Source organism: Patiria miniata, unplaced genomic scaffold, assembly GCF_015706575.1.
Source record: "Patiria miniata isolate m_02_andy unplaced genomic scaffold, ASM1570657v1 HiC_scaffold_29, whole genome shotgun sequence".
Taxonomy (NCBI): domain Eukaryota; kingdom Metazoa; phylum Echinodermata; class Asteroidea; order Valvatida; family Asterinidae; genus Patiria; species Patiria miniata.
Window position 1 is genome coordinate 19,733,313 of NW_024037068.1, and position 25,625 is coordinate 19,758,937.

At 39.9% G+C, this 25,625-nt stretch overlaps 1 protein-coding gene across 1 annotated transcript; it reads right to left on the reverse strand.

The window, feature by feature from the left end:
• Window positions 1-3,163: 3,163 nt before the first annotated feature.
• On the reverse strand, window positions 3,164-6,058 carry LOC119735561 (E3 ubiquitin-protein ligase TRIM56-like). Its single transcript, XM_038209310.1, has 2 exons — window positions 4,768-6,058; window positions 3,164-3,789 (listed from the first exon to the last, which is right to left on the reverse strand). The coding sequence occupies exons 1-2, from the start codon at window positions 6,056-6,058 to the stop codon at window positions 3,164-3,166; spliced, it is 1,917 nt and encodes a 638-aa protein (XP_038065238.1).
• Between the last annotated feature and the right edge of the window lie 19,567 nt (window positions 6,059-25,625).

Consider the following 25,625-nt stretch of genomic DNA (forward strand, 5'->3'; position numbering starts at 1 on the left):
ACCCAAAAACTCTGGATCCGCGCCTACAAGACTTTGTTTCACCCAACTGAAATTCACTTTGTAAACAGCCGGGAATATTGTTCAAAGTTCCCGTTCGATCGTTTACAAGCGGGTTTCAAATTGGGAGTGGAATATCACTCATTGGAGTTGAGGAGGCGCCCTTGTTTAAAAGCACTATTTTCAAGAAAATGTCGTTTTAGATCGTAGTTTGCTTTCCATATCCATGAAATAATCGGCAAAAAGGGCCAACTGAAGTTGAGATTTTTATGTTCTTCCAGTTTGCACAAACATGCCACTTATCACAGCATAATGAATGAGATATTAAACTATATTATTACAGGATTTACGAGTTATTGCGAATAGCTTTGCGTTCCCTAGGTGGGTATCGTTTTTGTAGTTTCCGACCGTACGTTTACATGTACGAACCGCGTGTCTTCAAAAACGATGTCAACCGTTCACAGCCGGCCATGTTGGGCCGTCCCTATAGACCTTTCTGCGCTTGGTTGGCAAACTGCATTTTTGCCAACCGCGGCCTGCAAATCTATGGAAGGTCCAACACTGCAAAAATGAAGAAGAGTTATTACATATCACCAAAATATTAGTTGATAAGTTGAAAATACAACATTTTCAACAAAGCTACAAAATAATTCCTACACATGCCATTTTACTATGTGTTGATGGCGTTATGAGGACTTTTTTTTTGGAAAAATATGTTGCCAACCACGGCTTCAATTTATGCGCTTACGGCAGCCCATACAAAATGGCGCCAATGTTTACAAACAAAAGAAAGGCCTATGGAGCACTGGCCCGGTGGTAGTCTGGTTCCCAGGCCTGACAATTATTCCCGACGCTCACGTCTAAATAAGGCTGCATCCGAATCAACTGTTTAGACTGAGGCCCATTTTTAAGCTAAAGCGCGCATGTTCAACATGACGCAAACTACTGAAAAAGGACCGACGTGTTTGCTGCCACCAAAGTCTCCAAAGTCTCTCATTATTGGTATAGACGAATCTCCGCACGTGATCACTGTACACTTTCAATGGAGAAACCACTTCAATGTAGAAACCACTGTGCACGCTATGGTACAAACCAACTGGCCCATGACAGATTTCCAAGCTATCACGATGCTTTTGCCATTTTTGGGGACCTTGGTGATAAAATTGATAGCGTGCCTGGATTGGCCTTTGCCACACAAATCTAAATGCATCAACGAAACTTGCTTTGAGGCGTGCAGTCAAGTTGCATGCGTCTAGGTTCTCAAGCATCCTTTTAGAAGCATTGTTTGACATTCCTCTAAGACCCATCATTGACACATGATGCATTTTATTTCTAAAGCTGACATTGGATGCTATCTCGGTCTGTTATGCGGCATGAGTCTCACGACCGTGGTAGAGTCGGCTGACAATCATGGTGGCGCTCTTCAAGAAGCTGACGAGTTAAACAGCACCTGTTGCGGCATTTAACATTACTTAGAATTACAATTTCAGGTAATGGAGCATCTGGTTTGCTGACTAATCAATGTTGGAGACGGAATATTTATGGATTGTGCATTCAGCCGTGCTTTAGGGCAGTTACGTTTAGGGTTTTGCTAATGTTTAAAACTAAATGATAAGTATATGCAACGAGTACTTTCTTGCGTGTCCTCTGCCCAAATCAACGTTTGTCATGGTTTTCAAATTACGTAGAAGCCCAGCCCATCCCAACAAAACCCACCCAACCCAATGAACCTAGCTCATCCCAGCCCAAACCAAGCCAATTCAAAGTAAACCCAAAACCAAGACTAAATACTGTAGACAAATACAAAATCACAGAAAGGCACCATTTTCTGTTATTATTATAGTGATGTTTTTTGGCCCATTTATTAGAAATAAAATCAAATTTCGTAAATTACGCTTTCGGACCTTATTTATAATTGTACACAATTCATTAACGCACTTCGTTTTTATATCAATGTTGTTGCAGTGAAGTATTAAAAAGAATTTTCCAAAGTAATTCGATAAATGTGTTAGGGAATGTGAAAATAAGCTAGCTATGTACACGCCAGTAGTTGTTTCTGTAAACCATTCTTTTTTTAATCGAATATTAGATTTGAAAACCATTCCACATAGTGGATGTCGTATAAAATACATGATTGTCAGTTGTGCCTAAAATGATTTATTCTAATTACATGAATCATAAATGTACTTTATTCCATATTATATCTTATATTCCTAACAACACCTTTCTGAGCATTTCTTTTTTCATATATTTTCAAAACAAGCAGTTCATTTTCCTGTATTGCTCGCTTCTAGAAAAGTTGATGATGGATCCTGAGACATTAACACTTTTTGTCCACAACATTCACATGACCTTTTTATACATGTTGCAATCGTTATGCAAAACTACGGTCGATTTGGATGTAAATGTACAAAAGTTTTAATACAATTTTTCATATCTTTTTAACTTCGGTAATGGCCGTTTTGCCAACACATCCAATGATATCTTTATTCTTTTAATCAAGTATTTCCTTAGTAATCAACAAACACCTCCAAAACGACTGATATTCATACAAATAATCTCATATACAAATAATTGAAAATTTCAAAATAACCTGTCGATTTCCATTGCAAAAAAATATGCTTCAACAATTTGAAATGTTGCTGTACAGTACACAATTTCGCTCAAATAATTCTATTTACATAATATTCTGATTTTTTTAATTCTTTAATGACCCTACCCAGCTTTCCTCTCCACTCGTTGACCTCCAAAGGAGAGAAACTTGTAATCAATTTTTTTTTTTTCAAAAAGTAGGCACAGGAAACTTAAGTCGACTGCGGCCAAGTGATCTTGCAAAACTGACAGAAAATTCCCATTTTCCACCAAAAAAATACAAGTATCAAGTCGCTATAGTTTCCTGAAGCAACCAAGTGAGCTATTTTATAACAATATGACATTTTTGCTTTCGGATATTTTATATAATTAAAATAACGGATACATACGGGAGACAATATTAGGACATCATTCAACATGCACGTTGTCAGTCCTTGTTATAATTTGTATTTTGTTTGTTTTTATGTATTTAATTTTATACCTAGGCCTCCATTAGGTCTGATACAAGCGGGCATAAACATATCCAAAGGCGGGCATTGGAAGGGCGGTTTAATACTGGATGACATCGTCGGCATCACACCTTGTGATATATCTTAACTGAGTGCCAGTCAGCCACTGCCAGCTGCTGCCCACCATCTGCAGCTGTGAACGTGATTCCACAGGGGTCATACAAACCCTGGGCCACACAGCTGACAAACTGACATGCACAGTTATAGTGGTGTATGTGACCGGTGTGGACTTTGCCTGTGACCACTGCAAGGTAGATACCCGAGCTGTTGCTGCAAACACCCCCGCAGTATTTCGCCGGTTTACCGTCGATGGTTGGCTGGATTGTGCTAACAGTCACAGCGTTGCCATTAGAGACCTTCACTGTCTCCACTAGTCCCTGCTCCTTGTCACTGATCACAATCCAACCATTGCTCAGTACAGCCAAGAAGTCAGGTGTTATCTTCACCGGCATGGTGTGTAGGATATCACCATTCCTAGGATTGTGCTCAGTCAATACCTTCCTCACCTTATCACCCGCTATGATGTTACCATTGGGCATGACAGCCACGCTCACGAGCTGCACGACCGTCTTGCCAACCTCATCCTCTGGCACAGTGCGGAAATCAAACTTGTGCGTGGTGTCCCTATGGTAAACCATCATCTTGCTGGGATGAGCACACACCCACTGATTCGATACAGCAACGACGTCATCTGGAAAACAAAATAATTGAAAGTATTTCGACTAATTACTCTTGTCAAAAAAATCATTCAAATAATTAACAGAAATATCTGACTGTTTGATGGTCAAGTGATTGTGATCCACCACAGACCTTCTCATGTTCAATTCACTCGGAGCAGTTTTAATCTAAAACGCATATGCAACGTGCACGGATGAGTTTGAATAATAACCATAGAGGTTTTAATTAAAAACATTTTGTTTCGCCAAAGAATGGCCATCATAAACTGTGGATGTTACATGGGATGAAAAAGTATGTTTAAGTATTCAAGCCTTTGTTTCACAAGCATCGTATTTGAGTTTTTCATTTGGTGTAGAAAAGAATTCACCTTCTGGCACCAGGTGGTGTTCTTTACTTAGTAAAACACATGAAAGAGTGGGTTTGGTGCTGTTCATCTTTTTAGGTAAAATTGCATTTCACTTGCCCCGATTTTTTTGTGTGTGTTGCTTTTGTTGGACAACAAATTATGGATAAATTAGGATACGGACATTATCTTTAATTCGAAGGCAAACAGGACAGGCCTCTCAAAAAAGGAATACAAAATAGCTTGGTTGGATGGTATATATAGCAACTACAATGCCACTTCAAAACAACTGTGATTTTACGCAGGAGAGAATCGGAAATCATGAAACTGATGTTTTTTTATAATGTCTATGATTAATGGAAGGTATTGTGGATGAGGCCCATTGAAAGCACCGTTTTTTTTTGTTTCTGTATCATTGGGTCTTTGAAATTTAAATTTCTTACCAATTTATTTGAGAAAAAGAACAAATGATTCTTAGCACTTTTTATGAAAAAAAAAAAGAACAAGGGTGTGCAGGACGCGGATAACATTTTTAATCGCTGAATAAAACGGAACGAGAAAATAATATAAAATCCAATAGGCCAATATAGTTTCATTGCAGGTTAAATGGGAAAAAGAAATTAAAATGTATGCACACAAATTACTTACTTGGGTCAATCGGAATGGTATTCTTGGTTTGTCCCTGGTTGTTGCAGATTACCACTCTATCATTCTTCCAGTCAGCCACAGCAATCTCGTCAGGGTCAGCAGCAGCAGCAATGCCTCTGGCTGATTCAAACTCCCCTTTACCACTACCCTTCTTGCCAAATGAATGGCCTATCTCCCATGTGTCTTCCACCATCACCTTGCCCAGATCGATGTCAAGCTTCTTGCTCTTAACGAACACGGGATGCAACTTCAACCCTGCCATCTTGGGAGTTGGTTGACCTCTGAGCTTGTCCATGTCTTTGCTGATCACGGGATGGAGGGAAAGGAAGTGGGAATCTGATGCATTTCTCGTTACTTCTTGGCTGGTCTGTAGGCAATGTTTCTTTCTCTGAAGTGAATTGCTTAATGTCTTCTCGTGCTCGACCAGTCGCTTGTTTTGCTCATGTTCCTGCGTAGTGATCTCATCCAGGAGTCGTTTCTCTTCAGCGTTGATCTTTGCTTTGCCCTCAGCAGCTCTGTCCTGCACCTTTTTTCGAGCCTCTGTCGTGTTGTCGTTCAAAACCTTCTTAGATGCAGCCACACCCTGTAGGGATACTTCAAGGCCTTTTATCTCTTTTTCGACAGCAGGAAAGCCTTTCTCCAGTGACTGTCTAAATTCTTTTGAAGCTTTTCCGATGTCGATGATGTCATGATCGGGTTTAGAGTGATCTAAGACAGTGCATACTTGGCATATCAGCTCATCGCATGTCTTGCAATAGAATTGTGTGATGCCCTCCTTGTGTTTGTGACATTTGGACTGGGCCGGTTGTTTAGTCAGGTTCACCTTCCCCTGACGAATGTCGTTTAAAGTTGCTACTGCATGGTTTGCCGAAACTGTGAACCGTAGGTGTGCCTTGCGGCACGACGTACAGATATTCATTCCACAGTCGAGACAGTGATATAAAGCCTCGTTATCCTCGTCGCATGTCTCACAGAGAAGCTTCGAGTTCAATCCTGAGCATGCTACCTTCTCCTGTAATTCAAATTCCTCAATCAAAGCAACCAAATGAAAGTTGGTCTTGAGGCCCTGGATGCCAGACTGTGGTAGTACCATCTCCTGACGACATACAGGGCAAGGAATTTGTGGAGATCCTCGGTATGTGCCATCACGGTATTTTACGAGACACTCCTTGCAGAAGTTGTGGAGGCAGGTCAGTATTTTCGGCTGCTTGTATATTTCTGTGCAGATGCTGCACTCAAGATGGGTGCCGATCTTCTTAAAAGCAGAGCCTACCGATGTAGCAGTAGCCATCCCTGTGGAACAGATAAATGATGCAATTCTACATCACGATCAATGTTCTTAAAATCAATCAAATTATGACTTAGGTACTGTGTGGTGAAAAATTTGTATCGATTTCTTAGTGCAGTATTTTAAATAATTTAAAGTTGGCCACTTTTTTTTCTCCAAACGCAGCTATAGCAAACAGAGGTGCTGGAAACGAAAGGAACTCATCCCATTCCATACACGAACGACTAAAGTCAGAGCGATATAACCTAAAGATAAACAGATTTTGAAGGGCTTGTATGTCAATGAATTGTATTGACGAGGACGTGTCCTTGAATGTGCATATGACATCGTACATCTGGTTTTGTTCTAACGTATTTTGTTTTAATATGTTTAGTCAGTTTCGCAATAGGTTCCCACTATTTTGTGCCAAGATGATGATAATTGATAGTGTTGTGTGAGTGTTTTTGCTTTAGATATTCGTTGTTGTTTAAGTGATTGGGGAAGATGACAGCAGCCTCCTGTGAATAATCACTCGGCCTTCCCTGCAAGTTACAGCAACGTAACGCTGTGAAACCAATCGCTGTCAGGTTTGCGGGCTGACATCCGCATATGCTCAGGGTGGTAAAAGGATAACCCCTCGACCCTCAGCAACTATGTCTACCCTTCACATGATTCCTCGACCATGCGCCAGGCAAATCAGAGCAAAGCCTCTACCTTGGGAGTTTGCCATTGGTACATGGAACGTCCGCGGCCTGTCCGCCGCATCAAAAAGAGAGACACTTTGCACAGATTGCAAACACTACAACATTGACATCTTGTGCATCCAAGAAACAAAGATCAAAGACCAAAGACCACTGGGAACAGACACTTCGGTCAGGATACAAGCTGGCACTCATGAAACAGAAGGAAGCCTCCTCCTACCGCTGTTTAGGCTTTGTCATCAGTCCAAGACTTCTCAACCACATCACTTCATACAAGTTTTTAAGTGATCAGGTCTCCATACTATATTTCACCCTCCCTACAAGAAGTGGACCACAATTGAAATGCCAAGTGGTCGATGCCTATGGACCCACCAGCGAACGTGCAGCACAGGATCCAACCCTCCAGGACAAGTTCTATGCTGAAATAGATTCCTTGATAGCCATTCCTTCTAGATGGAAGCTCTTCATCTGCGGTGATTTCAACTCCAAGTTGGGAAAGCTCACCCCCGAAGATGCTGAGGCTGGCGTTCACCTCAAATGCAACTCAAATGGCGATGCTCTTCTTGATTTCTTATCAACTAACAACCTCTTTGAGGAAGTCAAGACCGCCATCACTGCACTCCAAAATGGCCGTGCTGCCGGTCCAGACGGTATCAACAGCGAGCTCTTCAAGTACTCCAAACACCTTGTCTCCCGCCCACTGGCCGAAACCATCAACTCATCGTTTGAGCATCACATGATCATACAGACACTAGGAGAAGGCACACTAATCACTCTTCCCAAGCCAGAGAAGCCCCCCCCCCCCCCCCGGCCCACCAGCCAACCTCCGGCCGATAGCCCTGCTGAACGGCATACGAAATATGTTGTCCATCATCACTCTACGCCGCATCAGAGACAAGATCGACTGCTTCACCGGACCATATCAAAGTGGTTTTAAAAGAGGCAGGAGCTGCGCAGACATTGTATGGGCACAATGCATGCTGACCTCAGTTGTTATGACAAGGAAATGGGATTTCCACAAGATGAGCATTGATGTGTCGCGAGCTTTTGATACCATCAAGCGGAAACGAATCCTAGATGTCCCACTACAAGCAGGCTGCAACGAAGATGAACTAAGACTAGCAAGATCACTGTTAGCAGGGACAGAGCTCAGGGTCCGTGTAAAAAACGAGCTGTCAGACTCATTTGAGACCTCAATAGGATCCCCCAGGGTGATAGCCTATCACTAGTCCTTTCACCTTTCACCTGCTGCTGCACTTTCATCCGTCCAAGAAAGCTCCAACAGACCCAACCCACCGGGCTCCAGCCTAGGTCTGACACTAGAAATGGAGTACGCAGAAAATGTTGACTTCCTGGACGAAGAAAAGAAACCCCTGGACCATCTCCAGCCAATAGCAGCGGAGAAACTAAAAGTCGAAAACTTGTTAATGAATGAGACGAAGACCTAGCAGAAGCCACGGAGACAGACTCGCACGGAAAGGCTGTCCGCGGCAACGAGAGTTGTCGCAAGAACAAGACCCTGGGCTCCTTACTGTGCAGCACTTCAGACATCACAGCTCGCTGCATTCAAGGCAATGTAACATTCCACACGTTACGGAAACTCTGGAGCCGGCGAACCAAGATCCCGCTGAAGACAAGACTCCGTCTCTACAACGCATACTGCATATCAATCATGCTCTACAACTGTAACAGCTGGGCAGCACCCAAAGTCATGCTTGACAACCGCGTGCCACCGCAGATACCTCCGTATCATCCCAGGTCACTGCTGGTCAAAGAGCCTTATCAGCAACCAGGCACTATGCGAACTGTGCAGTAAAGAACCCCTCTCATCAAAGGTCACAAAGCAAAGATGGTCAATGTTAGGCCATGTCCTACGTATGGACCCTGACACACCCGCTCAGAGAGCCTTAGACTTTGCCGTTACTGGCTCTCAAGCCTACAAACCCAGACCAGGACGGCATTGCATAAATCTACTGGGCACAACACGTGCTGACCTCAAACGGGCTGGACTCGGACCCCTCCGCACCGCGAAACATCCATTGCCTACAGCTACTCGCCCACGACAAGACCAGGTGGCCAAAGACCAATGTGAAGGACTGATTGCGGCTGCGGGATGTCAAATCGGTCTACCGCAGCTGCAGTACACAGAAACACTACTTAAGTGATAAGAAAATAAATGTTTGACTGATAAACTGCTAATTGGCCCGAAATTTTGTTGTCAGTCAATTTTGTTGACAGTGTCGGAATATATTGAATAATGCAACAGGCGTTTGTAAAGCGAAGATGGGAAACACACCACAGTGTTATTTGTGAAGTATAATTTGCTTGAATATTGATTTTCAAATCAAGTAATTTGTTGCACTCACTTTGCTTTACTCGGCATATCAGTTTGGAACCAAAGTGTGATATAATAATTATTGGTCGGCAATACAGGTTCACCTGGGTTAGGTTGTTCATTGTGCCTGATTTTTATCATTTTAATTATGAAATGCTTCTTTGCTTAGAAATCTGAGAAGAATTTCAGAAGATTTTTCAAGTTAGTAGACGTTTGGCCATCGGCAATTTTTTTTAAGGGAGTGCAATCTAGGACGGGCGGTGACAAGCTGATACGCAACTGGCCAGAGAAACGAGCCCACGAAAAACAAGCAAATAGAAATGCATTGTACAATGACATTTGTGGGATATTTCCAATGCATCTTTAACAGGACTTAAATTATATTTTGTTTAACAACATTCTTATATTGCTCGGCAGGGAAGAGAAATAGAGAATATAGAATTATAAGATTTACGTTTTCAAAACAGTGTTTTTGTTTTTAAAAATTTCGTCTTGATTAAACAATGTCTATAACTATTACATTTAAATTCGGTTTTGTGCGAGAAACTAAGTGTATTTTCAGAGATATGTTTACAAATAAATCGCGCGCACTACTTAGGCTGATACGATGTACAGATCTGATCTCAAGTACTTTGTTTATTACTGTGTTATATTTACTCACTGGCGAGTAGGTGTACTTGGATGTTTATTTTGGACCTGGGATTGATACGTCTTTTGAACACTGATTCTTTCTTGCTATTTCTCTCTCTTTCATATTGAGCTTATGTTTTTGCCAAAGTGACTGGATGAGGATGATTCATTTTTATTTATAACCCTTCACCCTGATATGTTAAGCATACGAGAAGTCTTGACTTGGAAAAATTTATAACAGTAGATCTTTCTGTTGTTTATTATTTTTTTTAATACCAGAATTGGCACGTGGGTTGTGGATGTATTATTACAACATTTTGTTTGTTTTATACCAAAGGTCACTTTCGGATGAGCCCACTGCTAACATACAGTGTACCTCCAATGCACGATCCAGGTGTGCTTTTGGGGAACAGAGGCAAGCGACCCTTGTGCCCATTTCTGTTCCATACTCTGTAGCCCTGAATCTTGAGTGGGTGTTATCTGTATTCGGGCAGTTTGCTGGATTTACTTGGTATATTTCTGGCGCTAATATCTGATGAACAGTAGGTCATCAATGAACTTCTACCTGGATTTACTGCTATTTGCAAGAATTGAGAAATTAATTTCAGGAAATGTCTCTTTGTCACGAAAGCATCTTCAAGGGCTTCCGAAGTTCCATGATGTTTGAATTGAGCCTTGATACCGAGAGGCACTTGTTCGAAAAACAATTATGTCGTCGTTCCTAGAAGTTTTAAGTTATTGCAATGTACTCAATGTTGTAGCCACTGTTTTTGTTAGTATTTACAAGAATGTAGAAACCTACAACCATGACAGAGGTGTTGAGTAATTTTCCAACAGGATGATACAAATTGTTTTAATATACAGCAAGACCAAGGTAAAGGTTTCACAGTAGTTATATTTTATCAACTTTTTGATGAGATACCTGAAAATTCAATCAGGGATTAAGCGGTAATTACCTTATAATGAATCTGGTCCGATCCAGTAAAGAAACGTCTACACAGAATACAGGCGGGGACGATAATGGCCAGGAACAAGAGCCTGAAAAAGAAAATGAGGCTGTAAAGTTCAGTGTAGTGTTTTCGTCTTACTTCAACACTGTACTGTCCAACTTCGAAGGCACCTCATTTTGATTTCATTTCACAAAATCGTATAACACAATACGTTTTTTAATAATTACAATTTCGGAAAGGCTGCTTCTTTATTTGAGCAACAGATATGATGTTGATACTTTTGACACGTTGATAATCCACGTTTTCATCATCGATCTTGATCAACTTGATTTTGTTTCGTCACAGTGTCCTTAACTTGCTGTGCACCTCGGTATGGCAGAGGATGGTTTTATCAAACTTTTCACAAGCTTTGGAAATGTAAGAAATGACAAAGCATACAGATTAAAGTTGCATTCCCCGTGTTGTTTTACCTTTCTTCAGAAGGTTGCAGATGATAAGAGGGGAATTTACGGAATTTTTTTTAAAAAAAACAATATTACACCCAGATTTGGTGAAGAGCACGGGGATTGCTTCTTTAGGTGGTGTGAACAGACAAATCACGCGCACCAATCAGGCTGATACAATGTACAGATAATCTGAGTTCAAGCACTTTGTTTGTTACTGTGATTTACTCTGGTAAGTAATGTAATGTGTATTTTGGACCTGGGGTTGAAATGGTGGTTAAACGTTGATCCTGTCTTGCTGTTTCTCTTTCATATTGAACTAAAGTTGTTGCCCAGGCGACTGTATAATAATAATTATCATTCCTTTTTTAAATTCCTTACATTTAAGAAGACCTAACCGTTCATGTGTTATAGTGCGTTATTTTTTTGTTTACCCTATCTGAACCGGAATGAACAACGTTTTTCCATTTTAAACTTATGTTAATAGCTCAAGAACGCTTCGGTCGATCGGTATGAAATTTCTGGAGACAGTTTAGTAAAAAAAACAATTTCGTATAATGTCAATGGTTACTATGTCAAAGAATTGAAAAACAGTTGTAATATTAATTTTGCGGCATTTTATATGTGGGAAAGGGGGGGTCAAAGCCGTGTCTTCTCCGCCCAAACCAATCAGCTTAACAATTAAGAATAAATGTAATGGTCACGTGAACTGCTACAATGCATGCTACCACAAGTATTGGGGTACTTTTTTGACACGAGGCAAATCCTGTAATACTAATGACTAAGAAAAGCGCAAGAAACAAAGCTCTTCTGACAACCACGATTCTTCACTTATATTCTACCCAAAAAGAGGCAGATCACGCCACAGTGAGTCATAGCACAGTCAGCTATTTATTGATAGCATTATCTAGTTGAAGTGTTTACCACAACGCAAAAAGAAGTTAATAATGTACGTATTAATAGCGCGGGCCCTACTTTGACTATTGACATTTGAGAGTTAAGTCAACTTCGATCCTTCACACACATTAACCTACTACCTACATTGGTGCCTGGATGGCAGTTTTGATTGTTTCAATTATGTATTATTTTAACCCTAAAAGGGCCGAGTTATTTTGACCATAATCATAATTATAATTATGCACGAAAGGTAATTCTGCTCCACGTACACTACGTATGGGAAAGTTCAGTTTTCACGGCGCGTAGCCCCGGAAAATGTTTCGCTGCGCGGCAACCCGTGGACCGATTTGTATGTTTTGGGTATCAAAAGATGAGCAGGTCTCGAGGCTAAAAAGTCAAAACAGCTCGGGTCGCGAAAAAAATATATTTCGAGGCTATCGCAAAAATAGTTGACGGGGGAGCGCAGATTCCGCTCCCGGTCCCTTTAGGGTTAAAGTCTTAGACTTAGTCCCAGGATAAGATGATTGTTCCCCTTAAAGGCCAAGCAAAATTAGTCGGTCTCTGGTCAGCGCGCGCGTCGATTTTAATCATGCGCGTCAACCTTTTTTTTCTTCAAATTGTCCGTGGTAGCTTCAGCAGCGCCCTTTATTGCCTCTTCAAATTTTTGTACCAAGGAATGGGGAAATTGCAACAAGGAAAATGATGGAGGGCACCAAGGCAAATTATGAAGGACCCCAATGTATATGAGGACACAACAAAATCATAATAGTACCCACCTTGGCTGTACAATCCAGGCTTGAGGGGGGGAAAAGGCAAAAATAAAAGGCAAAAAAAAAAAAAAAAAAACCCGCGTCGCCGCATCAATTCTGGAACTTTGGTCTGACCAGAGACCGAATATTTTTTGGGGGCCTAACAGTGGGTATATAACGCCTGCTGGTGGTGAATTGCCAAAATAGTTTGGTTGGATGGATACTGACCCAAAGAATGATTGAACCACATTTGAAAGCATTTGAATTACAAATGTATTGTACACATTCTGATTAAATTAATTAGAATCAAGACTTCAAGTTCACGACCCCAGCACTGACCAATCAATAGCACTCTTCTCAGTCTCATGCATGGTTGGTGCCTTGGAGGACATTTTAGGACTATTTTCTTCTCAGATATTTATTGTAAGATATTTCAATCAAGTTTTACTAGTCGTTTACTACTAGTCGTTTGGTATGTATGCTTACTGAGATGTTACATAAAGTAGAACGCTAGAACTACACAAGATATTTTGGGTATTAATTTTGGATTACTGCTCTTCAGTCATATGAAAAAAATGCAAGCAATTCTGCTTAAACAAACACGACTAAGTCTTGTTCACTATTTTTTTTGTATTTATTTTGTGATTTTAAATGTGCTCCAATAATATTTTGATCATTTCATTCTAATACAGTTATCGACATGTACGTACACTTTGTTCACTTTATAATTTAATCAATTTTATCTTGTTTAGTTCACCTTTTTGTTCAAGTTTTTGTTTCTATTTACTTTTAGCTACTGATCAAGGTGTTTTTCTTGATTTCGTTGATGATTTCGGTTTTTGGTCATAATTTTTACCTCCACATTATTTAAATCTACTGTCTTTTATCTTGTTTACTTCCCATCCCCATTGTTTTGTTACATACATGTTGTTGTGTTTTTCATTCAGTTTGCGTTGATAATCATATTTATCTCTGGGTCCACACCAACAAGCTTAGTTTTTTAATGGATTCCGCATTTCTTTAAATGGTATTTATTATCTGATTATACCTTGAAATCATATAAATTAAGAGATGAAATAAAGTATCTCAGGTTCTGATTTATTTCATCTGCTTTACTTTGGAATTTTCAAATAAGTCAAATGGTTCAATCCAGAGAAAGACTGTGACAAAGGCATGGCTTGCTAATGTTTTACTTCAAATTAAGAATGCAACCTAAGGTTAAGCGGCTCCTACCTTTTGAGTCTGGTCCGATCCAGTGAAGAAACGTACACGGATGACAAGCAGGGACGCTAATGGTCAGGGAAAGGAGCCTTTAAAAAAGAAAAACAAAAGAAATAAAACTTCAAAGCACAGTTTTAGGTTTCGTATACGTTTTTCGATTATTTTGATTCTTGTATCATTCAACATTTCATCGACAGGTACTTTAATTTCGTTGCCACCGTTGGGCTTCAATGTTATTTCCGAGCTGGAATTTACACCATTACTTATAATATTTTTTTGTCAGGTGTAATTCGCTGATGTAGCTTTCTGACTCGTCCCAACTTGGTATTTTCGTCTTATGTTGTGATTGACGTTGAATTGAAAAACAAAGGTCGTCAATGAGTCATACATGTTCCACCTGATCTCCATGGTCATCTGCACATGGATTAGGCTAAAGAGGCGCAACAAACGTTTTTAAATATAGATTACCTTTTTTTAATGAATGAAGAAAGCAAGATTGGCAATTATTTTACACAATCCCCTGCTAGAAGTCGAAGAGAGTTTGAAAATATCTGACCGTAACTTTTCACCTTGCCACTGACGAAATTGAATGACTGAAGGATTTAAATAACCGATAACAAACATAGTTTGGGTTTTTTTTTCAATCAACACCAATCTCCACATGAGACAAATCCCCGAATTTAGGACTAATCAGAATGCCACAATAACGAATTACACTGGTCAAAGTATGAACTATAATGGTGTAATTTTTAAATTGGAATTAGCAATGGAGCCCAACGGCATTCTGGAACAAAAATGAAGTTCTTTTCATACAATTTAGACGACATAACTGTCAAAATAGTTGAGAAAACCTATACTTTAACATTCCATGCTACAACTTTTAAGGGATTTGTTTTTCTTTTCGCGCAACTTCACATTTCAAGAAATCGATTTTAATGTGCATAATTACAAGATTCCCTTATTTTTTTTAGCTACGCCTGCAGTTTTTTTCCAAATAGAGTTAATTGACATGGAGAAACAGGCAAAAAAAGTTGGCTACTACCATTTTGTGAGCTCGACGCAAAAATGACGCTAAAAATGCAGAAATGGGGCCAAACCATAACAAAATCGGCTTGTTCAGATACGTACAACTATGTTGATTTGTTTTCCTGAAGAAAGATTCATTTCTTGACTTAGAAACACCCATGTTTTAATATGTGTATTTAGGCCTATTTTAAGGTTGAACACAAACATTTACTGCATCGGGGTTTGAACCTACGCTCTTCGAATTACCGTTCCAGTGCTCGAACAACCTGAGCTATCAAGCATAAAGCCTATGTTTGCGGCTCCCCGTGTAGCCAATATCTTTGTCCAATAGACCATTGACATGTTGCGGCCATTTGTTTGTTTGGTTTTTTTTTCATTCAAATCAATGTAGCCAAAGCGAGGCTGAAAGGAAAAATAGTCTGCCTGGTTCCTTTTTGCACAAAATTATTATTATTTAGTAAAGTGATGGTATACAGGGAACATGACGGAAATGGTGGCAGCATGATAAAGGTCTATAGGCGTCAGGCAGAAGTCGGAAAACGTTAAGTACTATTTAACAAGGTAGCACGCCCAAAGTCACAATGCAGGCCCGTTAGCAATGCTGCAAACCCGGGAAATAGCAAACGGGAAGCACTCAGAGAGGATATGGCCTTAGTTTCCTATGTAATTTCTTTGAATAAAAATATATTTCTTTAACTAAGCTTATTGAAATTAATTTTGCCAAATGTTAAGTTTGAAGATAATGTTAATGTTTACAACTTTGTATACAACTTTGTACCTTTTCGAGATCTCCTTCGTGTTCAACAGTGCCATTTACATGCACATTAAATTCGTGCAAGGAACAAACTTTATATAAAGTATCTCACAGTTTAAAGCTGCGTCCTCCATGTTAATTTTGAGTTTCATTTAAAAAAAAAACGGATTCCTTTCTGAATTGTTACTTTGTATACAATACAATCTTCATTCACTTTCGAATGAGACTTGCATTTACAAGAACAATCATGGTTGCAAGTCAATAAGTCCCTTCGGTCGGGTATAGGCTGGTTCCCGCGCCACAATCAGTTTCAATAATATACAGACCGGGAGCCAGTCTGCTCAAGCATACATTAAAAACCCAGAGTTTATTGGTAACATGGCAACATGGCAACTGATTAAAAATCACTATTTACTGAAACAGTTTGCATTTTTTTTGGTCAAAGAAAAACCATGTAAATATACATGGGGGTAAAAACCATGTTTTTTTCTACCCAAACCCATCACGTAAGCACTTAAGACATTATTGGTCACGTGACCAACAACAATGTATGCTACGAAATATTTTGGGATACTTTTTGACACTTGTTGTTAGCTGTCTTTTATGCAAATTGTTGTTAGTCGAGTGGGTAGACTAACACGAAGCGCAAGAACTAAAGCTCTTCTGATGCAACAGGTAAAGCGATTCTCCACCTAGGCCCTACCCGACACGAGACAGATCACGCCACGGTGACTCATAGCACAGACAATGGTTCGTAGATAGTGCCATCTAGTTGAAGTGTTTACCTCACTGCACAACGATAAAGAAGTATGAATAAAGAGCGTGGGCTCTACTTGACTCGTGAAACAGTTTTGAAAGTTTAGTCAACTTTGATCCTTTACACAAATCCAGGCTTTGGTTCCTGGATGGCAAGCAAATATTTTTTTCAAGTAATTATTATTTCGAAAATTGCCATTTTTTTGTCTTGGGCTCGCAGACAAAAGAGCCGATGGAAAATGTTTAAACTACTTTCACTAGGATTTGAGGCTTTGCATTGTGGAGATACTAATGAAAGAAAGCTTTGCGGAAACACCATGTGGGAATAATTTCTGAACTAAGAGAATGGTCCTGAAAAAAACCAGAGGTATAAACTCGAAGTTCTGGTCAATATGTTGTGACCACTCTCCTGAAGACGGTTAGAGCATACTGACCGGAACGTCGAATTTATACCTCTTGTTCTTTTTAGAACCATTCTCTTATAGTTGAAATTATTCCCGCATGGTGTTTCCTCAAACCTTTCTTTCATTAAACTACTTTCCACAAGTCGTTATTTAATGCTGGATATCTAAGTACCGATAAATATCCGATATATCTTTGAACCAAGTTACCTCTCACTGGAAATTGGTTAGTCCTATAATTGACAATGATAAACTAGTCTGGTTCCCAGACCAAACTATTCTGACTATTCCTGATTGAATCTTAGGTCAGGTAGCCGTCATTAATACATTGTATTACAATTATACGTCACATGAGGAATTCCTTCTTTTTCCGAAAATGTCCGAAATTTGCCGAATTCATTTCGTCGACAATCGCATAGCGACCAAGTATTTCCGAGTATAATATAGGTTTTATTAAATGCTTATAAAAAACTTAAAAGGTTATTAACATTCATTGCTTTTATTTAGAAAACTTGAGATTCCACGACGATTTTATGCATCAAGTATGTACTCGGATCTGGCAAACTTTTTCTCTGCGTCATGTACAATTTTGATTTTGACGACCGTTACCGGCATTTTCCAAAACTCAGCGTGGTCTCCATTCGGCTCTGCCGGCTAACAGTGCTATTTGGGTTTCAAACTTTGAAGATTCCTGGTCAACATTAGTCAATGTCTTCTTAAAGAAATATCAAACTGTATTATCATAGCTGTATGATATTATGAAGCAAGTGATTTATTTGAAAATTTGATCGGAAAATTTAAAGTTATAAGTAATAAAGCGAATTCGGAAACGAAGCCGAGCTTTGAAAAAGGGCCGTCAATGTCGTCATTTTTATTTTTAGCCAAGGAGCCTGCCTGACCTACAATTTAGACGTGAGCGTCGGGAATAATTGTCAGGTCTGAGAACCAGACTAGATCAACGGGCTGAACAGAAATTGGGCCCCTCTGCAACCGTAACATCCAGCGCCTCCACTCTCGCCCCCGGTGAGAACCCTTGCTACGCAGCTGCCAAAATGACTCAATCTTCAAGGGTTTTCTTTACAATTTCTGCCTTTTACCAAAACATGTCTCAATTATAAAATCAGCTCCAATACTCGTTCTATACGCCCGTGGGTTTTGGAGTACTATTTTTTTGACGAAATACAAAGCATTTATAACACTATCATAACTGCGTCGTTAGTGCCGATTTAGGTTTTTAAAAAATGGAATTTAGGACTAATAGATGACAAAAATAGACGATATAGCGCCCTCTGGCAGTAACTTTGAGTATCATTTGTTGTATGGGTACTGACAAAAAAAGGATATTTCAACCAAATTTGAAAGATTTTGAATGAAACATGTGGAAATCATGATCTTTTAGAACTAATCAGAACTAAAAAAGGATTCAACGAAGGTTGATAACAAGCAGGACAAGTTCTTTTCAGAATTAAATATCTACTGAGCGACAGTAGTTATTACCACATGGCGTTGCCGCAAACTGGTACTTTACTGATACTCCACCGTGTAAAGCCCTAAAACATTATATCTGGATTTGATTTTGAAAATCACTGAAATGTTGGTTAAACTTGACTCGTTGTTTGTCATCCATACCCATGATGCACTGCGAATGTCAGAAAGGTTCATTAGGAATTGAGTGACACATATTGTGTAGCGAAAACGTATGGTTCAAATTTCAAGTTTTAACAACTCATTCAGCTTATTTTAAACCCAATTTCAATAGTCACAGAGAGAAGGGTAAACATATGATTTTTAATTTGCAGTAAGAGCATTTGATTTCGTTCAAATGTTTTCAAACGTTTTCAAACTTAATATTATCAAACTAAACTAAATGTTTTCAAACTTAATGTACGGATAAACAATTTTTATTTTGCTTGTTGGCTTTCGAGTTTGCACCGAGTAGGCAATTTCGAAAAAGATTATTTGTTCTGATCAAAATTGCAGTTGCGTTAGGAAACAACTGAATTTGGTATGTGATTTACAAATAAAAAAAAGATGCATATCAATAAATCAGTCATATCAAAGTATTTAAATTTATCGGTTACTATCAACATTTACTTTAATTTATCGTTTTCAAACTATCCAGGCATTCGTATTTGTTTGTCTGAAATAGCTGTACATTCTTGCAAAAAACTTTCTGAGACATTTGTTTCATTTTCGGTTCTTCTTTAAAATTATAACACACACAAAATATTTCGCCAATGCGACAGCCCCATTTTGATCCTCAAAAGTGCGCGACAAATAACTTCACTTTGCTGTTGGAATATGTCGCGCATGCGCACAAACCAGATGAAACCCATAGACAGAGGTAGATACCTAAGGCCAAAAAAAGGTCTCCGTTTTCTGGTATGCGCGCGCGTCGCCGTAGCCATGCACGTCGGTAAAATGAAAAAGTTTTTTCTTCAATAAAAGATGATGTCTCAAAACCGCCAACTCACTGGTTTGACTGGAATCCTGCTGCTGCACAATTTTAACGTGTTTTTAGATTGGGTTATGATCGAGAATATTCTTTTTGTGGCCTCTCTGGACTCCTATATATTTGCACTAAGTTTAGTTGGGCACCATTTGCAGTTATCAGCCGACAATTGAAGCAAAAAAAACAGGTAAAAAAAAAGCCGCGTCGCCGAACCACTTGTTTGGGCAAGCTCCATACCAGAAACCGCCTAAGGTGTATCATGCCTGATCATTGTGCTGTGCAACATTCCTAACGCTCCAATATTGGTTTCAGAGAGCCCATGCAGCTAATCATTCCAGCAGCATGATTGCATTTGTTTGACAGCGTGTGCTCCTTGCTCAGCTAGCACCAACTGGTACCGATCCCAGCTTACGCATACCTCCCTGCCACCAACACACCCGTGGCTCCCGGCTTACCACCCTCGTTGTGCTATACAAGGTGAGCAAAACCCGACACAATGCAGCGGTACACACAGTCATTGAGGTACACACAAAGAAAACAAAATCAAACGGGGATAAGACTGGGGGATCTCCGCGCACTTAATTAAGGTTCTTGTTTGCGCCATTAAAAAAACGTTAAATACTCCCTTAAAAAAATAGGAAACATTGTGTTGGTAGTGTTTATGGGTAGTCTCAAACAATGGTATACATGTAGCGATGAAATCAGTGAAATGTGTACTGAATGTGGTCAATATGTTTACCAAGATCGAATGTTGGCTGAAGAGAAGACCTTGTAACCTTTACCGTTTTTGTCTCACCCTGTACATTTTAGGAGGAGCCTACGGCAAAATACCGTTGAACTTACGGGAAATCTGTGTAGGAATTAAACGGTCACCGTGATTACAGGCCACAACCGACCATTCTTTTTTTTTGCATTTTTGTTGGTAACCTGTTTGACATTGAAATTACTTTTATTCCATGCAATCATGCAAAAGTACATTACAATTCAATACTCTTCACAGTAAAGCAGCTCGTACAGCAATAGATGATTTGAAATTGCTTTCTTTTGAAAAAAAAACAAATATTCACGATTCGTTTCGCGTAACTGTTGAACAGCCCCGATATCTTTTTCATGTATTAACAGTAATCTTTGCCACAGAACGTTGAATCAATAACGATCATTCTGCGGAACATATCTTAATATCTTACCTTGAAAAGGTTGCTTGCTGTCTTTATGCAAAATCCTGTAATATCCCAGTGAGTACACTAGGACAAAGCGCGAACCGTAAAACTCTTCTGCTGCACATGAACATGAACCTCGAAATGACTTCAACAACTTTATTCTTACTCTTACGCCTTATGTACAACTATCTACAAATACTTAACCAATCAAATGTGAAACTATTATTCCAAGTAGCCAATGGGAAGACAGGAGTGTAGCCACACATAAGTTGCTTGGTCAGTGAATACGACAAAGCTCTTCTGATCCAGAAAAAAACGATTCTCCACCTAGGCCTTACCCAACACGAGGCAAATCACGCCACAGTGACTCATAGCAGAGTCGGTGGTTTATTGATAGCATGAACTTGTTGAAGTGTTTACCACTTCAACTGTATAGATAAACAGCGCAGGATCTACTTGACTTTTGAAACTTTGAGAGTTTAGTCGACTTCCAAGTTCACCCACACATAAACCCATGCACACATTTCTAAACACCGGCAATCGTGCAGCCAACATTCCTTTGTTTGTACTCGAACTTTTTGGCAACAGCTCCCATTGGTTTTGTACACGAAATTCAATCGTGGACTATCGGTCAACCGTGGACGTATTGTTTGTGCCCTAACCCTTTTGTCCAAGGTCCCTGATTGCCGGTGTTTACACGCTCAGACTTACCTTCCATACCTTCAGTGGACAGTCTTTTGTATTTTAAGTTAAGAAAAACCGGAGAAAAACCTTATTTTGCACACACTCTGAACACTCTTTCAACTGAATTTCTATTAATTATGATTTCCTTCAGTGTTCCTTTCAGTTTGCGACGGATAAACCTTACCCCAAATGCCTTTAAACCGTTTTGGGTTTTTTTCAGAAGAGGGTGAAACCTAGTGTGGACGTGTGCCAAGTCCACAAAGCGTTCACGCTTCCTGCATCCTGTGGACCACTTTTTTCACAGATCCACAAAGAGCATGCAAGGTTAGAGAGCACTCAGTGTTGTAGTACTCGTACTCGGTACTCGTGCTCGAGCACTACTCTAGTACTTTTTTTTAGAGTATTCGTACTCGTACTCGTACTCGAATGTCAAAGTACTCGTACTCGAAATGACGGTACTCGTACTCGGGCAGCAAAGTACTCGTACTCGAATAGCAGTACTCGGGGGAAAATGTTATAACTTCACTTACCATGGCCTTATTTTATCGATACTTTCAATTTAAAATGGTTGATTGGCTTGTTGAGAAATCGATCGGTCTGACTGGGCCTGGGCCAATTACGCACAAGGAACCATTTGCCGTATGGACGTATTCGGAAATGCGAGCACTCGTACTCGTACTCGGAAGCACTCGTACTCGGAAGTATAAGTACTCGTACTTGGAGACCCGTTCTTGTACTCGGAGGTACAAGTACTCGTACTTGTACTCGGCAACCTAAGTACTCGGCAGTACTCGGTACTGGAAAAAAAAGTACTCGACTACAACACTGAGAGCACCACCCGCCAGTTTCGTATCTAATCCAAGTTTTGGATCCTAGATTGCAGGTATGGAATTTTTTTTATTACTTTGAAAAGTAACCAAACTTCTCTGTGGACGAAAGGACATTTTAAATGTGCCGATAAATACCCATAGCGGTTATATTTTCTTCGAAGCAATATGACTAAACATCCGACGCTTTCCTTCTTTACTTAACAATTTTCCATACGTGTTCCACACCGTTGTTGGTTTCATATCAATAATAAGGGAATAACAGTGTGAGGAGCCGGTCTTCACTGCGTGATAATGACCGGGTTTGGGGGTGACCGCTGTTAATGGACCGAGACGCAGTCGAGGTCAATTAACAGCGGTCACCCCCAAACCCGGTCATTATCACGCAGTGAAGACCGGATCCTCACACTGCTATTCCCATTAATAAATACCTTTTTAACGAAATAAACAGTTAAAATGCTCCAATTTTGTAAATTTCTTTCGGCGATATTTCCAGACTTTTTGGGGTTCATGTTCATGGGCCATATTTTAACTTATGCGTGGTACCCTGTCTCTTCGATAAGCCTTGTTATATACACCAACAGCCGGGCCCAGGCTGTGCTGGACATTGCTGGACAACGTCTTCATTGCGTACACGTACGACGTCCAGGGTTTAGACTTCTGCTGCCGTAGCGAATCAAATATTTACAACAATGTTTTCATATTTTTACCTGATGAAGGAAGCTGAAATTTCGTTTATATTCTTCGTGTCCAGAATTACAAAGATGCTTGGTTTAGGAAAGGTAAATATGTCGTTGGGCGAAGTGTTTAAAGAAAAAAAATCGTAGATCTACGCTTTCGTCGTAAACATCCTCAGTATATCAGATACTGCACTGCTGTATGTACATGTACGATGTCCAGCCGTTTTAAAACTTCCTTAGGCGCGCGCGCACACCCATAGCAACTGTGTTGCCTACGCGCGCGTCAGTGTCACGCGAAGGTGGTTGAGCGCATGTGCAGTGCTGTATTGATACAAACTACCGTATGACTGTTGTAAATTTGGCCAATCATTGCCTTCCATGGGGCTGGATCAATGCTGGTTCAGGGGCCACTTTTTTTCGCTTGTTCTTTGAAGCCGGTCATTATCACCGTTAATGCCCGGCCACGTGATCGAATTTCGAGCAATTTGTGGGATAGTATGATTCAACATGCATGCAGAGTTCACAAGACGCTAGTGAACGGTGGCCCTGGAACGACATTTTAATATTGACCTTTTTAATATGAACCTTGTAACTTCTTAATATTGACGTTGTACCTTTGCAATATTCACGTTGCACGTAGCTTAATATCGCATTGTGGAAGTTGTTCCTTCTTAATGTGAATGTTCCAACTTGTTAATGTTCACGTTCGATCTTGCCAATGTGCACCATTGATCATGCTTGATGTCAACGTTGCACCTTGCTTCTTCGCAATATGAACCATGTACCTTCGCATTATGAACGTTTGACCATCTATCTTGTTAATATCATTGTTGAACCGTCCTCCTTCGCAATGTGAATCATGCATTCTAAAAAGTACGAAGTCCTTGTCAAGCCCTATAGTTAAACAACCAGTTATGATGGAGTTTTAATCTGACGGCCGTTTAATGTCACTTAACCTGGGTCTACCTTGTAGTGATTTTTATCATGAATCAAGGCTCTCTGATTTATTTCACTGTGTTTATTAGGAAGGGGCGTAATCATACATGTCGCCACTACATTTTAAGTTAAATGGAATGAAGTTTGGCCGCCACCATTCATTTTAGTTTTTTATCAGACTTGTGTTTTCTTAAAAAGAAGTGGTTTTCTGGCTAGGAAAATAGCAAGGAAGAAACCGGTTTTGTGCAAGCAAAATTCAGGGAACAATCTGTTGATACTAATAACTTGTTGGAAAGTTCCAAAGTCATTCCAAGAAAGTTGCCGCCGTGAATTAGGGTTTAAAACAAGGGAGGAGGATGGGATTTGCTATCAGCACCAGCAGGGCCGTTCCTCATTCTTTTCTCTTTATGGGATGTATGATAAAATTGGAGTACGATTGGCTCTGCGAGCTGATGAATCTTTTTGAAAACATTGTATTTGCAACCAGCTAGGGAAGATTTCCGTTTATTTAAGACTTACAAGCACTGGTATGGATACCTGTGTAATTATATGACTAAACTGCCTAGAGCGTATTTGTTAAGGTTTTTTTTCCTTTTTTGGAAATTCAATACGCATATAGGGAGTAAAATCAGTTCCGCTGCTGGGTTGCGGTGATGGGTGGGTTATAACACATACCTCGCCAGCGGGCCCATTAGATTGGTGATAACCGGAGAGCGTGAATTTCAAAAAACTCATCCGGTGTTTAGGCGACGCAGGGACTGGTTTGGTACATGTGGTTTTTGTTTCTAGTTCACTTAATGATTTGATTTATACCAGTGTTGTAGTCGAGACCGGATAGTCCGAGACCGAGACCAAGACCGAGACCTGAAGTTGCGAGACCGAGACCGAGACCGAGACCAGACCCTTCAAGGCGGACCGAGACCGAGACCGAAATGGTCCGAGACCGAGACCGAGACCGAGACCGCGGATAATAAATAACAATAATCTAAATAAACATCAAGACACTAATTACAGCTGAACAGTCTGTCCTTGAGATGTTGATGTTCATGAGGATGTGAAGGAAGTGATTGAAAGTTAGGAATCACTTGTACCTGCTTAATTGTGTCATGCGAGTGCTCTTCGTGTTTGTTTCATGCCATAAATTACAACATGGCAACAGAATTTGTTATTGTCCCAATCATTAAAAAAATTGGAAGCAACCTAATTTAAAGAAGGGGAAAACCTTATTTGATGAACTCCATATATTTTTGCCACTTTAATTTTTTTTTTTTTTACAAATATTGTTTAACTACTATAAAGTGTAAATCTGATGAAGAAACTCTAACTTAGGAGTATGATAATTTGTACTAGTTTTTGCAAAACTTGAACATGTTGAAACTTGACAAAAGTAAAAAAAATAAAGGTGGATGTTTCATCTGTTATAGGAACTCGGACCCTAAACTCCACAGCCACCCCCTGGTTTCAGCAATGACCACTAACGGATATTTTAATTTTACATTGAAACCTCCTTGTAAACCTGATTCGAAAAAAATTTGGAGCAAGAAAATATTGATTTATTTCAGTCATGGAATATAGATTTGTACAAAAAAATTGAGAGATGGTGGCCGGATATGGATTGATCTGCCCCCCCCCCCACATCCCTCTTTGTGATTCTCCTTCCAACCCTGCATGTTTGTGTGTCCCCTACGTGTTGTTTCTTGTTCATCTGTCATTTACCGCTGAAGAAGGCCTGGCTAAGGCTGAAATGTAATGCCACTTTATTTTTGTTTAATGTCAATAACGTTACATATACTATAGAAGATTGATGAACCATATTTGCCTGATCTATCTTCTGTTATTCAGCCCGCCGTCATCATCGCCATTAGCCTATTTGAGAATATGGCTGACACAATAGAATGGCGCTGTCACAAACTGAATGTGGTGGGCGAGATGTACTTTTGGGATTCATGGCTCAGTGCGCACGCCTCTCTGTGTTTTGTACCGTGCCAG

Bases quoted from the DNA above. Each gene is read 5' to 3' on its own strand.
- LOC119735561 (XM_038209310.1), bottom strand. From the start codon at position 6,058: ATGGCTACTGCTACATCGGTAGGCTCTGCTTTTAAGAAGATCGGCACC. The intron at 3,790-4,767 runs GTAAGTAATTTG...TTTGTTTTCCAG, and splicing joins TACCATTCCGATTGACCCAA to ATGACGTCGTTGCTGTATCG.